General features: G+C 39.3%; 1 protein-coding gene across 1 annotated transcript in view; it reads left to right on the forward strand.

Annotated features, from left to right (window-relative positions):
* The window catches only part of ATP8A2 (ATPase phospholipid transporting 8A2), a 303,180-nt gene that overhangs the window by 58,154 nt on the left and 227,508 nt on the right, over positions 1-17,518 (forward strand). The window contains exons 9-17 of the mRNA XM_041416052.1: positions 404-531; positions 1,537-1,648; positions 2,180-2,345; positions 4,595-4,722; positions 5,946-6,023; positions 8,043-8,131; positions 8,848-8,892; positions 10,204-10,279; positions 16,661-16,766. Coding sequence (XP_041271986.1) covers positions 404-531; positions 1,537-1,648; positions 2,180-2,345; positions 4,595-4,722; positions 5,946-6,023; positions 8,043-8,131; positions 8,848-8,892; positions 10,204-10,279; positions 16,661-16,766 — 928 coding nt within the window. The remainder of the gene's footprint in view (positions 1-403; positions 532-1,536; positions 1,649-2,179; positions 2,346-4,594; positions 4,723-5,945; positions 6,024-8,042; positions 8,132-8,847; positions 8,893-10,203; positions 10,280-16,660; positions 16,767-17,518) is intronic.

Below are 17,518 nucleotides of genomic sequence, written 5' to 3' on the forward strand. Positions count from 1 at the left end.
TCTATTTATACTGCTTTTCTCCTACTTCCTCCTGCACATATCCAACTTCGCGTTTTGTGGATGTTACTTTCCTCTTGGTTAAAAAGAGATTATGTAGGTAATGTCAACATCTGTGTGGAGAGTTTCAGTCTTGTTAGCAGGTTCCTATGTGTCCATAATGAGTCTTCCTTGCAGGAAAGAGGTAGAATATCAAATAAAAAAAGAAAGCCCCAAAACATAATGAAAACCAACCCCAAAAAAGCAACAACAAAAAAAACCCCACCAAAGCAAAACTGTACCCTAACAAACCTTCACAGATTTAATTATAGTTTGGTTTGTAGATGTTAAAAGGAAGCACCATCTTCCTAGGTTGTCTTCTAATAGCAGTTTTTGTCAAGAATCTCCTTTGAATTGTTCTATGCAGGGTTTGTCTCAAACTGCTAGTCTCCAGTCCAGGGAAGAATTGATGAAAGTGTCTGGGAGGATAGAATGTGAAGGACCCAACCGGCATCTCTATGACTTCACTGGGAATTTGCGCTTAGATGGTCAAAGGTATTGACAACAAAGCCATGAATTCATTTAGTTAGGAAATGTTTCCTCTGTTCTTTTAGTCTGTAACTGGGAGCACATGCATGTTTTTGCTGGGGAAGAGGAGAGTAATAATTAATATTTATTAATCAGAGCATCTGCCAGTATAAGATAACACAGTTCTATCTTTGTATGGAGACTTCTGCTTGTTATGGAGTATTGATTTCTTTGTAATTAATGGTGATATTTTGATAAAAGGTACATCTAAAGAGAAGGACTCAAGGAAATGGTTGGGGTTTTTAGGGCCTTTTTGTTACACAAGATACACAGAGGAAAGGGAAACCTTTCCCTTTGAACAAGAGCCAAAGGCTGCACCCAGGTCAGGCTTGTAGAGAAAAGTGATCCCAGAACCTGGAGGCTTTGTCAGTGTGTCTTTGATTTCTACAGCTGTTGAAAGAAAAATATATAGTTTTAGTACTCAAATTCAGATTGTGACAGGTTGGTAGGAACATACATGTTATATTTGGCTGTACCTGTTTTCCTTCACCAAATGTGTATTCCTTGGGCAGCTCAGTGCAAGAATAGCAGATGATCACTTGCATCCCACTTGGAAGTCATATGGCTGATACAGGCTTTCTCAAATGCTTGTTTAGTAGTGTATATGATACAGCGTGCTTGAAATGATGATCCCTTTGCAAGTCCGATATTTCTCTCTCCTTGATGTGAGAGAGAATGTACTAGCCAAGGTCAAGTGCAGAATAAGCTTATTTATGGCTGCCACATAATTTCTCAAGTCCTGGATAACTGGAGCAGCTTTGCCCTACTGTGCTTTAGCAGGAATTAGACTTACAGAGGATTCAGTGCTTTCTTCAGTTGTGTGAACAATCTAAGCTTATTATATTGCTATTACATTCTTCTCCTCTTGTTGTTTGGGGTTGTTTTTATTATTAGCTGGGGAGCAAGGCTGGGAGTAGAACTGTCTTCTTTAAAGGTTGAATTTCTGATTGAATGGAACTTTTTCCTTTGCAGCCCAGTTCCTGTTGGTCCAGACCAGATCTTGCTGAGAGGTGCACAACTGAGAAACACTCAGTGGGTCTTGGGTATTGTTGTGTATACAGGACATGATACAAAACTCATGCAGGTAAAGGTTTTAAGGGGATTAAGGGTATGTTTTGATAGAAGTTGGTCATATTTCCTGTATTCTCATGGTCATTGACTTGATTTTATGAAAGGGTTTGACTCATAGTTGTTTAAGGCTTGGAGGCCTTGAGAAATAGAAGGGTCCATTGTACTCCAGTTTGCATGTGCACACGTGCAAACACACACTGAAGTGAAAGTAGCTCAATATGTGAGGAGAACTAACTTTCAACCTAATTTATCTGGTAGCTGGATGACATCTAAAACGGAGGCTTAACAGCTGAGGATATAGTAATAATCCTGGAGATAATTAGGTTAAGACAACAGTCCTGTATTGCCTTAATGTCAGGGAGTGCCTGGTGAGACCAGCAACATGTATATGTTGACCACTGCTGCTGACTATCAGTGGGATGGACAGCAGGTGCTCTAATGGACTCTGAAAGTAAAGACTGGGTTTGCTTCTGCATTTTTCTCTTGTAAAAGCCATTGCTAGGTTCTTTCTCTTTTTTTTTTATTTTTTCCTGCTGCTGTTCAGAATTCAACCAAAGCACCTCTGAAGAGATCAAATGTGGAGAAAGTGACCAACATGCAGATCCTGGTTTTGTTCTGTATTCTCCTGGTAATGGCCCTTGTGAGTTCTGTAGGTGCCTTATTATGGAACAGAACACACGGCGAAGTTGTCTGGTACCTTGGCTCCAACAGTGAGTATGCAGGCACTGAGCCAGTGATGTATCAGACTGCAGGGGCAGCCAGGCTCTTACCTTCACTGAATTAATGCATAAAATAAGAAATAAAAACCCTAAAAAAACCCACATCTTGCTAGTTCTTTGATGACTTTATTTTCTCTGTTTTTAAGAACAGGCTGACATAAGTGAGCTTCCCAGTGAGGCTTCTAAAGGTTAGATAAATATCACTGGGCTAGCACCCAAGGAGCAGGGCAGAAACAGAAGAGGGGCAAAGTTACTCTTGAATATCTGATGTTCACTTCTTTCATCTCTGTAGAGATAGCATACACATATTTTCTCCGGGAAGGTCATGTACTGCAGCCTTATGTGTGTCTGTTTGACTGCAGGATGGGGAGTATCAGTCTGGTGCTGACTTCAGCTTTATCCTTATATACAGATGCAAAGGATTTCTCTTTACTTCTTTCAGTTAGAAATGCTGATCTGCTCTTTTAGGGAAAATTGAAATGGTGAATGTCACAATTCTTATTTATTGGGTACAGTTTCTGTCTTTAGCTTCTGTTACCTTGTTGTGGGAAAACTGATCTCTTAGCATAGTTATTTGAAGGGTTTTATTTGATTTTTCTTAGTCCTCAAATTTATTAATTCATTATCAAGGATAGACATGAACAGTGAAATACTTTCCATCAGACTTCTGAGGAGGTTACATTAGCTACAAAATGTGGTGTTAAAAGCATTTTGAGGTACATATCTTAAAGCAGTTATCACAAACTGCAAATGGCTTGTCTGCTGATGATGCAAAACAGATGGCAAGTGTATTGTCTGCAGTTTAAGAATTGTAGTTGTGGTAGTAACGAAAAAAATCACATAGGACTAGCATGGAAATGCCCCATTGGAATATTTGACTCTGGGTTTTGTTAGTTGTAATGTCTTCTTGTATCAGTGTCAGCACTTTTCAGAATTTCTTGCCTGCTCTCCCCTTGTTTTTTAATGAATAAGTTTAAATTTGTGCCTTCCAATGACGGAAGTAGTACTGGAAAAGATTAATGGAATGAACTCTTGAACTTGCAATAAAATAGGTGCAACTTGCAGTAGACTAAGATGACATTATAGTCTGTGCCTTTTTGTAAATTGAATGCACAATTTCTATGCCTTCTGTAACTGCCACACACAGGAAAGACGCTTTTTCAGGTCCAGCAGGTAGATGTTAAATTTTGGTTAAATGTCTCATCTCTGTAAAAATTGTGTTGGAAAATGTTCCAATATCAAGCATGCTTCTGTTTTCTGTAAACTTATCAAAGATATGGAATTAGGGTGTACTCACACTTTGAGGTGCCTTTGTCCAAACTCTGATCTTAATTAGGCTTCAGCAATTTTCTCTGGATTCTCTCTCCTCCTAGTTTGCTTCCTTGACTTCTAATTAAATTATGATGCTGAAAACCCTTAGTTGTAGACTCTGACCCTGTTGTGCTGGGTGTTCTGCGTGCTGACTGAAGTGCCTCTCTAAGTTTCTAGGGAAGTAGAGAGCATACAAATGTGGAGACTTTGATTGTAAAAGAGAGGCTGTGGGCAGCACTGTGACCAGGAGCCTTCATCCTGTGTCTCTGCTGAGACTTGTACCTTCCTGCTGGCTGTCTATAAGTGCTTCCCCTTCCCTTTACGACCAGTTGTGATGATGCACTTACTTGGGCAAGTTGCCCAGTGTTTTCACCATTAATAACAGCTTCTTTGATTAAGCAGGATGCCTTAGTTCATATACTAGGCAATGTTTAACAGTCTACTTGTTCTTGTTGATTTCTTTTGTAAGGGTAAATTCTCAATGATGTCAAATTTTAGAAATAATTTCAGTGTTTATTTTTTTGTTTCCTAACTCCAGTGAAGCAAGCAGGCACTCTCTGGAAGATGGTTATATTACTAGTGACATTGGGGGCTCTTAATTGGATAGTTGACACGCCAGATAAATGTCTAAATTGGCTTATAGTGGGGAATATTGTGCTTCTCACCATCTGTCTAGCAAAAATTGTTCAGAAAGTGTTTTGTTCTTTTATATATAGCCTCACCAACCTTGCCCTTTGTCACCTGGTATGGTGTGGGTGTTTTATCTATCTTCTATTGAAATCAATATTAAAATGGCCCTTACACTAGACATCAACACAGTAGCTTATTATTTTGGCTTTGTTAAATCTTAATAGATGAACTACATAAAGATGATAGTCCCTATACCACTCAGACTTGTCTGCTAATGTCCTATGTCTTTTGATCCACAGAAATGCTGTCCGTCAACTTTGGATACAATCTGCTGACGTTTATAATCTTGTACAACAACCTTATTCCAATCAGCCTTCTGGTGACATTGGAAGTTGTCAAGTTCACTCAGGCTCTTTTTATAAATTGGGTAAGTAGCAAGAGTGAATGTATCTCGGTTCTGGATGTTGACGTTTAAAATAAAAAACCCACTTAACATCTTAGTGAGATTTTCTAATTACTTTCTGATGCAACTTCTGGGAAAGGCAGGGGGAAACTCAGGTTTATTTCTATATCAGTTCTGTGTTTCACAGGAAGTAAAAAGATCTAGTCACAGGAAGGTCCCCTGTGCAAATCATCACTTGTCTTTTAGGCTTTTAGGATGAGAAGGAAGCCTTAGCTCTTGGTTGCAGGAGGTCACTCTCTTGGCTGACTCAAGTTCTGTAATTATCTTTTGAAAACTCTTTGGTATCTTACAGCTTCTCTGAGGCACAGCAGAGGACAAGACTAGGACTTGTTTGAGGGTGTGGGGTTTTTTGTTGTTTGTTTTTGTTGGTTTTTTGTTGTTTTTTGTTTGTTTGGGGGGGTGTTTTGTTCTGTTTTTACATCCTGAGGCTGGCCTTAAGGTCACCTCTGGAATGGACCATAATGTTTTTGTAAGAAGATAAGTTGATGCTGCCTCACGCAACCAAAGTGATCCCTCTGTTCAGGGAAGCTTTGACTTCAGAATGTCTTTCTCAAGTTGTGGGCCAGAAATACTGTAGTGGTGGCTCTTAAGCTGGACAAAACCAAGAGGAATACCTTTTGTTGGTTTGCATTAATCCTTTGACTTTGAGTCCAAGGATTATAGTTTTATAGTAGGTTCCTATAAAACACGTGTAGGCCAAGTTTAATATGTCTGTTCCTTGAGCTGCTTGTAATGTACTAGAGATGCATATCAGAGAAGTTTCTTTGGTTTGTGTAGCAGCTGTTTCTTTGTAGTAACAGAAGAAGTTTATTTCATGGAACCACTAAAATTGTCCCTCACAGATGTGGCTAGAGCAACTGATTGTTGTAACTGAACACTTACGATTAGCATAGCTAATGCATGAACCTCTTTGTACTGTAATAAGTTTGGGTTTTTTTCTGTTGCACCATTAGTTTATTAACTACATGGAGTTGAATCTGTCTTTTCTCATGTCCCTTTAGGATGGAGGTATACTTTGGAAAGGAGGCACCCATATTCATCCTGGGATGATGTTTGTCTCAAGCATTCAGAATGCCTGCTCATAGCATTAAGACAGTCAAGCCAAGTTGGAGCTGACTAAAAGAAGAACACAGAGACTTTTATGTTTAATTTGCATAACATAAGTCTTAATTTTGCTCTCATTTCAGGACATAGATATGTATTACCCCGAAACAGATACACCTGCAATGGCCAGAACCTCAAACCTTAATGAGGAACTTGGGCAGGTAAGATAACATTTTCTGAAGTGTCATAATTGTAATATACTCTTTCAAGAGTGAAGATATGAGAGCAAGATGTACAAGATTGTACAAGATGCAAAAATCAGCTTTATTTTGTTGTTCTGTGGCTTGGATTAATGGGACATTTTTATTTTCTCTAGTCTGAGTCTTAGAAGTGAAATAATGAGCTATCACAGGATTAAATGCAATGTCATATAGGTAGTTTTATGTTTTGGAATTGAAACTATTTCTTATGTTCACTCTAAACGTTATTCTCAGAGGTGTTGGAGAGATGCTCTGTGGTTTTGACCAGAAGATACAGGCCTAGACTTACTAGTTTTTGATGTCTATGACTGCTTCACAGGAGATGCAAGTAAAAAAAAAATGCAGTTGTATTCCTAATTTAGATACTGTGTTCCTTTAAGCATTTCTATTTTCCATTCAGATTAAGATAACTGCATATTTATTTCTAGTTGTTGTAGGTTTGTTTGTTGTGCAAATAACGTTTCTTCAAACGGAAGGGCTTCCCAAAACAAGCTTACTGGAGACCATGACTTCGCTATTGGAACTTTGTAATACTGTTGAGAAATAGTAGCTTTTTTCCTTGACCATCAAGGTTATAGATCTGTAACTGAACTACATGAACTTCATAACAGGCATGAATTTACTATTGGAGACAACATTATGTATTTAAAATACATAATAAACATTTATGTATATAAAATACATAATAATATCCTGCTTAGTAGGGGGGCAGTTAATATTGTTCCTGCTTAATCTGATCAGCATTTTTCTTATGAATGCTGAAATTTGATTTCTGTTTAAATCACTTTGATGTGAAGTTATCAACCTCCCAATGATGGTGTTATTTTTGCCTGAAGTAAAGGATGTGTGGCATAATGTATGTTGGTGGCCCATATGTTATTTTCAGGAATGGCTTACTAGTGATTCTGTATAACTAGACTGAATTTTTTGATTCTTTAATTGAATTACATGTTCACAGATGCCCTTGATATTTTTGTTTTGTGGTGAAATTATTAATGACTTAAAATTCCTCAGAAGTATGAGTACCCACTTTGACTTCTGGCTTGCAAAGGCTCCATTTCCAATGCTGTATTCAGTAGCAGTATAGTGCACAACAGAGGGATCACTTTGCAAGTAGTGTAGTACACTGTATTGAGCTGAATGGCAATTATTGAGGAAAAGCTTCTTCTAACTACAGTCAAATTATTTTGGACTTTGAGTTGTCGAACTCTTTCATGTTATCACCGTCCCTTCCTGGTTGAAAGTCTTACCTGGTGCAGAGGTACAACTGGGGTATCATTAACTTGCAGTTAGTTTTGGTCTGTTGTGGCCCTTTCAACGTGAGAATTTTGAATCTGATAATGCTCCAAGAAGTTGCTTTGATGGGGTTGCCTCCAAGTTCTACCTTAAAATCACTGTTTCCATTAAGGGATTATTACTTTGGGCAGTGCTGACTGTGGCTTTGTTGTGTACTTTTACACTGCTCATGAGTGGACATGAGATAAAGTAGCTTTTGTTTGCCTGCAGAGTACCAGTTGGACTTATTCTAGCATATTCTGTGCTTATAGGTGAAGGAAAAAAAATCCCCAAGCATTCCTGATGATCTTTGAAACACAGATTGTCTTCAATCTGTAAAATTCCAGTGAGCCTTCAACAATCCCATGAGTCTTTGTTTTAATTTCTAATCACTCGTTGAGATTAGTACAATTGAAAGATTTGGTAAATGTCGAAGTAGTGCAACCAAGTACATCTGCAGTGATCACACTAGAGCCTTTGCAATTGATACTTACTATTTGAGCCTTTCCACATTTAGAGATAATTATTTAATTGCATTAATTCTTTTTCCTGATTTTTGTTCTGTAGATCTGGTAGACAAATCAAGCTGTAATAAGCCTGCCTTGGCCAATATTGTGACATTTCAGCAATATGTCTGAGTATCTTTCTGTTTTCTACTTTGAGTTTTATTACAAGTTGAAAATCAGGCTTGTTTTTCCCTTCCAGGTAAAATACCTGTTTTCTGATAAAACAGGTACTCTAACATGCAATATCATGAACTTTAAGAAATGCAGTATTGCTGGAGTGACATATGGGTAGGTATGACTTTTAAAAAAATCTCCGGAGCTTAATGTGTGCGTACTACTGGTACAAAATTTTATATTAAGAAAGGATTAGTACATTCTGTTCTTCAGTTTATATTCTAGCATATTTTGTGGTCTTAATTAGTAGTTTTGATTTTCCTGTCCTGCAGCACAAATTATGAAAGTCAGACCTCAGGAGTACTTCATATGAAGCAAAGAAACTTGCTTCCTAACTTACCTGATCATGATCTAAATAAAACCAGAAGTGCTAAATAAGCTCTGGCCTTTCAAGAGGGAAGAAGTTGCAGCCCAAGGGTAGCAGTTATCAGTTGTATTTCTGTGACTTGAGAAGAACCAGAATTTTGTTAGAACAGTGTAGTTATAGTTATAGAGCTTAATATTCCTTGAACAAGAGTGGTACCTGCTTACTGGTTTTATTCTGTTCTGTCAAGAGGATCCCTTTGAGTCATCTACATCTTTATATTTGCTTCATGTTAAACGGGTAATCTTAAGATCTTGGTGCAAGTTAACCTTTGAATTTCGTGTTAGCTAAATTAGATATCTCAGAAGGCAGAAAATTTGATTCAAATGTATGAACAGCTGAACCCATGGTTCCAGCATATGTTTTTGTGTGATGACTCATTGATCTTCGCCTTCTACCTATTTTTTTTTTTTTTTTTTGTTACTAAAGTGGAATAAATGTTCTTTTTCCTTTTTCTACTCCTCAGTCACTTTCCTGAGTTGGAAAGAGAACGTTCATCAGAAGACTTCAGGTAAATATATTCCAAGATGTTTATGTTCTGTATAGCAGAGTGGGTACAATCTATATAAAGACTGCTTTCCAATTTGGGACTGGAAGAAGCCCAAGGGAGGAATGCATTTGAGTAAAACGGTCTTCCAGTGGGAGCCTAATGCAGAGCTGGTGGGTGGTGATGGATCTACTCTTCTGCATAGAGATTTCATATGTGAGGGGGGTGAGGAATAGGCAGTGGCTGGGGTGGCTGGGATGCTAATGCAGTGCTTATTTATAGTTGCAGACAGTCAAGTTAAAAGCTAAAATTAACTAACTTTGCAGGAACCTTACCCATAGATAGAGACTGAATGTTGCTCTTTATGATCACTGAGTTCAGGCCTGAAGAGAATGAGAAGAAAAAGGACTTCTTTATTAAAATGCTATGTTTTAGTAATTAAACTGGGAGAGAGTTTGATATGTAGGCCTATCATGTCCAAATAAGCCTTCTTGTTTTTATTGGGAACTGTAATGAATAGTGGTGATGCATGTGTCCCATTCCACAGAAACTAGTGAAGACCCAGTGGTGTTACAAGGTATCAGTGAAACATGTTGAGATTATTGGGAAGGAGGGGAAGAGCCATGGAGGGCTGACTGGGTTTGAATGGCAAATATAGGGAAGAAGTGAATTCCCACCCAGGAAACAGGTGAACACTGAATTCTATTAGAAAAGCACCTGCTGGTGAGCTAAGCTGGGCTTCTCCACTGGTCCATCTCATTTTTATGATCATGTTTTAGGAAGGTGATAAAATGATATGTTACTTCTGCTGAGAGGTAATTTCTATGGATCCCTCTTTTCTTCCAATATATTTCTGTTTCTTTCATTGCTGTGTTTTCTTTCCTTGCACCTTTTTTTTCTATTCAGTTCTGTGAAAGTTTTTTCTAGGTATTTACTTGGAGTACTCAGACTCAAAATCCTCCAGGCGTCAGCTTGAAGCAGAATGCTCTGACTAGGAAGGGAACTTAGGGATATTGAACTTTGATCTATTTTATGAGCAAGCTGCCCTGAAATCCATTTATCTTAAATATGCTTAAAAACTGTTGTTGCTACATCTGTCCCAGGAGCTGCATTAACACTTGAATCTTCTGAAATACTGTCAACCATAACCATTTTAGGTTTCTTACTGATGTTCATTTTCAGCATTTGCTGCGTTACTCATATGATCTTTTCACAATGCTTTCAAGGACACTGGAGTCTTACTTTGCTTTTTAAATTTGTTTCCCAAGAAACTAGATGAAGTACTAAGATTGGCAATGTTGCCACTTGTTTGAATATGCTTGTTTTGCTCTGCAGCCAGCTACCTCCTTCCACCAGTGAATCGTGTGAATTTGATGACCCAAGACTGCTGCAAAACATTGAAAATGATCATGTAAGTCTGCTCTTTGAATATCACGCCTCTTAAATGCCCTATTCTAGGCTTGTCTGGAATTGAATGCTGAACAAATCTATTTGTGTGATTAAGTCTGCTCTGTGAGTGTGTCATGCAAGCACAGAGGGGGTAAATTGGGATCAAAATAGCTCCCTCCAACGCCTTTCTGCCCACTTGTCTTACAATTGAATTAAAGAAGCAATGGCACTGATATGGATTCTAGCTACCTCTAAGGCAACTTCATATGTTCTGTTATGGAAAATAATGCTTTGTAACAAGTTATGATAGAAATTAAAACTTTGAAAAGAAAAAATACTTGGAGTGTTGAAACATCAATACCATTTTTAACTGTAATCTGTAGCATTACAAGGTGGTTCTGGAATGAGCCTTAAGTATTGCAAGTGTTTGGAATTCTGGTTATGTGAAGGATGTAAGAGATGGGAATTAATTGCAAATTCAAGTTTGGCATGAGCCTTAATGATTAGTAGTCTTACCCTAGCTTTTGAGTCCTAAAGGGACCTATTCTTTACGATGTCAGTTCATTGTTATTTGGAAATCATGTGGCTATGAAGTGTCTGACTGGACACCAGACAATTAATTCACTTGCCAAAAAGCCTGACCCTTTTTCTCTGCAGGCTGTCTCACAGTATGGGGTCTGAGCATTGGCAAGCACAAACTCAATCAGCTGATTGCTCTCCTTAGTGTAGCTTCTGCAACTGGGCTGCTTTAGTTTAGTATGAGCATCTAAAATATACTTACAATATCCAGTTTGTGTGCAGGGAAGCTTTGCTTTCTGTTCTGCTGTGCAGTACTTAAGCATTGCACCATGGTGTGAATGCTGTAAGGGAATAATTACTTGCTGTGGCGCAATGTATTCTGCAAGGTGATGGAGCCTAAAGGTGGCTTCTCTGCTCTAAACCTCCAGCAAAGTGACCCACTCAGGACAGTGTCCTGGTTTCCTGTGTGGCTTTTGTACTCATGTACTCTAGTGGGAAAGATTTCCCACTAGACATGACTTGCAGCCAAGATTTGTGCATGTCCTGTTCCTTTGTGTCCTGTTTTTTCATTTATGGCTACAGTTATGGCTTATGGCACTTGCTGACTCCAGGTATTCATTATGGTTTAGGTGTAGACTGCAGATAAAATGTCTTTGAGCTCTTTCTGGCTGCTGTTGCTTTAGGTATGCATGGAGAAAAATGCTTTAGTATATTTGAATAGACTCAGAAGAAGAGGTGTATCTCAAATGAGCTGTGAGATGGAATTTCTCACCTAGCCTTGATATGGCCTCTTATTTTAGGGCTACCTAATTATTTGATCTTCTCTGGGTAGTTTCTGCTTTGGGGGCTAGAAGAAATACATGCTGTTGTAGCAGGCAAATACAGGATTTTGGTAGCTTCCCTAAGTGTCACTTAGTCTAGACAGCTCAGCAGTCTTCTATGCTGAACGCTTTTCCAGTTTCCTTTTTGCTGGTCACTTAAACAGACAAATATAGATGTCATTGTGCAGCTGGCTGTTGGGCTGAGCATATTGTGTGAACTCAGCCTTCAGACAATGAGTGGGGAAATTACTGGCTAGAGATACTTTTCAGAGCCTGACTGTACTGGAGGAATGGGTGCCACCCTCTGGCAAGTGGTGATTTAGCACAAGACAAGAGAATGCAAGGACTGCTGATGGCAGTTTGCTGAGCATGTTTGGGTGTATTTGTCAGGCTGTGGGTGAGAGGAGGGGCTGAATTCCAGGATAGTGGTAGAGGGAAGGGTCTTTCTGGCTTTTTTGCATTAGGTCAGCTGCTGAGGTGCATAAACTGCTTCTTTCTATGTAAATATCTATATTATCTTAATTTGTACAGCTGAAAGATAGCTGCAGATGCTATTTGTTGTCTGTCAATTTCTACTCATTTAGTGGATTATGGTGAAAATCTGAAGTGTTCTAGCATAAGCTACCAAGTGAAGTTAGATGGTGTTGTACTTGGGCAATTAATTCCCTCTAAACATTTGCCCTTTTGCAGCTGAAGGTGTAAGTGTGAGCTCTTACAAGCTCTCATTAAGTGTTCATTGCTTTCTTCTTGAAGATTTTAATCTTTTTTTTTTTTTCCAAGTGTTAGTTTAGAACTGTCTCAGTGCCAAGTAATTTTCTTTCCAGGTTGAAAATAAAAGATTATGCACTTGTATTCATGAGACTGTCTTCCATCTGCTAGGAAGATTTCTAGCATCCTGCATCACCTCTAAATTTCATAGCACTTCTGGGCCACTGGTGTGTAAGGCTGACTGATAGCCAAGTCCTCTTTTGAGCAGCAGTTAAAGAATTATTGCCTTGTAGGAATTGTACCAGGGAAAAATAACTTGAAAACCTGTGGAGATTCCTCTTGGCTACTCTGGTATTTTAATGTGGGAGAAAGTACCTAGCTTTGTCTGCTTGTGCTTGTTCTTTGCATTGGCTTCTGTTGTATGAAGTGTGCAGCTGTACCAAGTGTATGATGCTGTCTTGTTTCTATAGAGAAAACAGCACCAACTCTTAGTCTAATAAGGAAAGGTCTGTTTTTCCCTAAGACTGGAAGGAATGTTTGGTGAATATCCTAGATGGTCTTTGTCTTGGTGGTTGCTAGATGCATATGTCCTGTGAATGAGCTCAGCACAGAGATGCAAGCCTGTTTGATGTGGGGTTATGTTTTACACTAATGATAGGAGAGCAGGGAAGGAGGTCAAGAAGGAACTAACAGACTTGGTTCTCATCCTAGACTCCTGTATCTCCCAGGATTCTCTCTGAACTTCATCTGCGAATTTCAATTTGCGTATCAACTTTCTTCTGTGGCCTCCAAATTATCTCTTGGCCAAGAAGCAGCAAACATGGTATAGCTGCAGATGCATGAATTGGTTTAAGGAGTACGTGTGATGAGTACTTTAGCAGCTGGCCAGGCAGAACAGACAACTGTTGTGCTCACATTGAGCCTTTACCACACTGAACGTGTTTGTTTAGACTTCACCAACACGTCTGCTTATTCTTGTGTAGTGTGTGGGAACTGAGGCTATTATCCCATCAAGCTTTGTTGAAATGACAGCTATCATCAGCTGATTCTTAATTCCATAGGAAAGCAGAACCAGAAAAACATATCATGGCTAACTGGGATGAAAAACTGGGATTTGAAATACAGTAGGGGGAAAAAACATACTCAGGTGATGAAAGCCTATGGGAGGCTTTAGTTCAGATTGCTGGAAAACTGTCCAAACACATAATTTTGTAGCTCACAATTAAATTGTTAGAGCTTGGTGAAATACATTTTTCTCTTACCTGCTTTTGTTCTTGTTGTGCGTGGGACTTCAGTACTTTTGTTCAAGTATAAGGCGGTATCTTTAATTATAGGTCATATCTCATTTGTTTTGGGCAAGATACACTTGCATTTAACTCTCTTGATATGGTTAATGTCTTCTCTCAGTCTCTGGCCAAAGTTCCTGGTCTCCTCCAGTCCTGCCAGCTTCACTGTTCTGGAGGTGCTCAGCATGGCTGGATCCTCACACTGCTCTCCAGATACTTTAGTGAACTAAATGATAGGAAGTTCATATATTTTTAAGATGTTGAGTTGTAATTCTCCTTGGTAATTAAGTACATAAGCATTTTCACAGTTTTCCTTTGCAGAATGTGCTACTTACATGCAAAGCACTAAGTTCAGGTTGTTAGACTGTGCTTTAGTATCCCATTGGCCATTTCTAGGCCATTTGCACAAAAAACTAGCAGTCCTGCTCACCTGGAAATACTGTGAATGCAGACACTGATCTGATACTGCTACAACTAAAAGAAAGATGAAAGATATCTTTAACTTCACGTGCAAATTCCTTGTAATTTTATCAGACTCTTAACAGTTGTGAAAAATACTACCTTCAGAGTGAAGAGTCCAGGTAAAGGCATGTGTAGCACGTGCAAATAGGAAGCTCTTCACAGAGCAGTTCCCCAAAAGACGGAGGCTTGTCTCAGTGTTTTGCTCCTCTAAATATAGGAACCATGAAGGGATTGCTTTCTGCCCAGTGGTTTGCTTGATAATGGATTGTGCTGTGCCTACTAGATAGCTGAACTTTGCTTTCCCCGAGGATAGTGCTTTGTAGACAACAATCCACAGTCTGCTTCCAGAAGTGGGAGACCATTGCAGTGTGTATGTTGTTCTCAGCTGGTAGGGGCAGCAAACAAAATAATTCACTCAGTGGAGTATATTTCTTGTGTAGATGTTTATACACTAGTTTTTTCATGGCTTTTTTTTGAGGGGGTGAAAAAGGGAAGAAGCAATTGCTTTCACCCAGAGTTGTTGGCATACTAGAAGAAAAATGATGGAAGAAGGCGCTTAAAATGAGAACTACCTGTGGACTGATGAATAAGAGATTAAAAAATGCAAACTTTATTCCAACTACAGACAGAGATCTAAAAAGTGAGGTGGGAAGAAATATGGCTGACCTTAACACATGAACAGGCAAGAGAGAGATCAGAGACCATCAGTAAGAATTTGACTACTGAGATGTCAAAGACTTGATAGAGCAAAATAAGTAATAAAGCAGAATTGGTTAAGCTGTGGACTTCTGTCCTGTGCTGGAATTCAGCTCAGCATATTGGAAGGGGTATGTTGCCACAAAAGCCATTAACAGATTTTCTGTTCACAGGTCCAAAGCAGGTGTTTGAATGCTCTACCCTGATTCATGTCTGTGCAACAAATATTGTCAGTGCTGGAACAATACAGAAAGGAAACAAATGACAGCTGTGTGGAGGAGCTGTTGTGATAAGCTGGGCTTCTGGTGATCTGTTGCAACAGAATTGGAAGATTGCCCTGTAATACACTGTGAGCTGTGAAAGTACCAAGACAGCAGCAAATTATGTTGCTGGCTTGAAAACATAAATACATACTTAGGAAGGACTAAAATCCATGTCACTACTGGAGACAAGTTGTTTCCAGCTGATAGACCACGTACTATGAAAGCTTGTTAAGGGGCTAGGTGATAAAAGTGTAGGACGGACATCAAAGGTCTGCAGCAACAGATGCTGAAATGAGAATCTGGCAGTCTGTGCCTTTTGACATGGAGATAAAACTTTCATTACTTTGACTGGAAATGATGGAACAGCAATTACCTCTTGACTGTAATTTGCTGTGGGCTTATTCAGATAGTAGTGTGTAAATATATGTTTGTTTTTCTGAGCACAGCCTCTGCACCCCTGCTTGTCAAAACCAACAACTCTTGTTATTTTAGTAGCATGTGACCATACAATTTGGAGGTTTCAGTATGCAAAGATAAAGGTCCTGTGTGAAACAGTTCCTTTGAAAATATTCAGGTACTTGGAATATTTAGGGAATACTTGGAATATATAGGGCTAAGAATATAGAGCTTGGATTTTCAGTCTTTTTATTGCATTACTTTCAGATATGCTTACTTTGTTTGCCACAGTGTTTGCCAGCTGACATGGTTTTCATAGTAGTTTACTTCCTACTAATTAAACCTTCATATTGCCAATGCATATGCTGTGCTAATGAAAGATTTGGAACTTAGATGATATTTTTATATGCAAAAACTCTTTGAGAGTGTGCAAAGTCGAGTAGGGCTTTCTGCAAAGGTAGAACTACTAAGTTCATGTCTGAGTAACTGAGCAAATGGCTGCTGTGATCCTCCTGACTGCTATGAGCTATAAATCCTGTGCCAGAGGTGGGGATGGAAAGGAGGGAGTAATGGGATGAGTGAATTAATTTCACATGACTAAAGTTTGCAGTTGCCACAGTTGACTGATCAGAGGCCTGTGATTTAAGTGCTAACTTTGCTGAGTTGCCGACCTGGAGTCTGTTTAAGCACTTTGGAACACTGGTTTATGTTGCATGTTCTCTTGATGCTGAATGTGTAGCGATCATAGATTAATTTTATGCTTGACTGGGTGCTGTATTCCTTTGGAAGGACATATGATGTTGCCTTCTACTGGCTGGTCAGCTGCTCTGGATGCTCATCACTAAGGGTGCAGTTGCAGCAAGTTTAATTCTGGTGTGGTTGCTGTCAATCTGTTGGAAGTTGCCATTAGATATATTTCTCTTGCTGGATTGTCATCATCTTGCGGCAATGTCTTTGCCTATATGAAGCTTGGGGTGCTAAAGAAGTAATGCTTTTATGGGTAGGGGATGAGGGAGTGCTCAGCCTTCTTGGCTGCCTTGCAGCTTGAATGAGGTCTTTATCAATAGCTCTAGTTCAATACTGGCCCTGAACTGTGCTGTCTTGGTGTTCAGAACAACTGATATAAATAGAGAACAAAGTATGTTCTGGGTTTTCTTTTTCCTGTGTTACCTAAAAGATATCTCAGTTTAGTGAGCAGGTTCCTCAGTCTGTGAGCAATTGCTGAACCTCACTCTCCTGGTGTCCTGTCTAGCCCACAGCCATGCACATACAGGAGTTCCTCACGCTGCTGGCCGTGTGTCATACTGTTGTTCCTGAGAGACAAGGAAACACAATAATCTACCAGGCCTCCTCTCCAGGTTGGTTGTTCCTTTCTTTTTCAGGAGGGGAGGGAATAAGTTGAAGGAGTGGAGATAGGTGGAAGGAAGGTCCATGAACTTCTAGGTCTTTCCAAAGGTCATTGATTTTGAAAACAAAATGTGCCCCCACCATGCTAGTAGTAGATGTGCCATCTTCTGTAATCATTACACACTGTTTTTGAATGCTTCCTACAAAACCACATAGTCCATGATGTTTCTTTAGAGATAGGCTGGGCTTAGGATCCCTTCTGCACTCATGAGGCTTTGTACTGTCTCTGCAGGGGGGAAACTAAAAGATACTGAGTTCATAGGAAGTAATGATTTGTTTCTGCATGAGCAGTTACTTTATTTGCCTATCTACAAACTGTTTTTCTTGATCTAGTATCTGCTTAGAGTAAGATAGGGAGCTATCAAGTGCTGATACATGACACAGTGCAACCAAAACTTTCAGAATCTTGGTGATATTCAGGCCTGCCCTTCACCCATTTTTTTTTATTCCTTTCAGTTAGCACAGACAGAGCTAGGTGGGGCCAGACTGGGGAATGTTGCTCTCCATTGAATTTATCTCTGTTAGTGAAGATATTTCTGGAATTGCTGTAGTGGTGTATTGAGTGATGAAGCAGCCTCATTTCTTATTTATGTCTTAATAGGGTGTCTGAAAAGTAGGATGAAGAGCTCATATAAGGAAGTTCTGGTCAGCATGATGAACCGTGAGGAGACTAAGGGAGCTGTAGAGACAGGAGGATTGCTTG

Source organism: Onychostruthus taczanowskii, unplaced genomic scaffold (assembly GCF_017590055.1).
Source record: "Onychostruthus taczanowskii isolate IOZ18803 unplaced genomic scaffold, ASM1759005v1 scaffold50, whole genome shotgun sequence".
NCBI lineage: Eukaryota > Metazoa > Chordata > Aves > Passeriformes > Passeridae > Onychostruthus > Onychostruthus taczanowskii.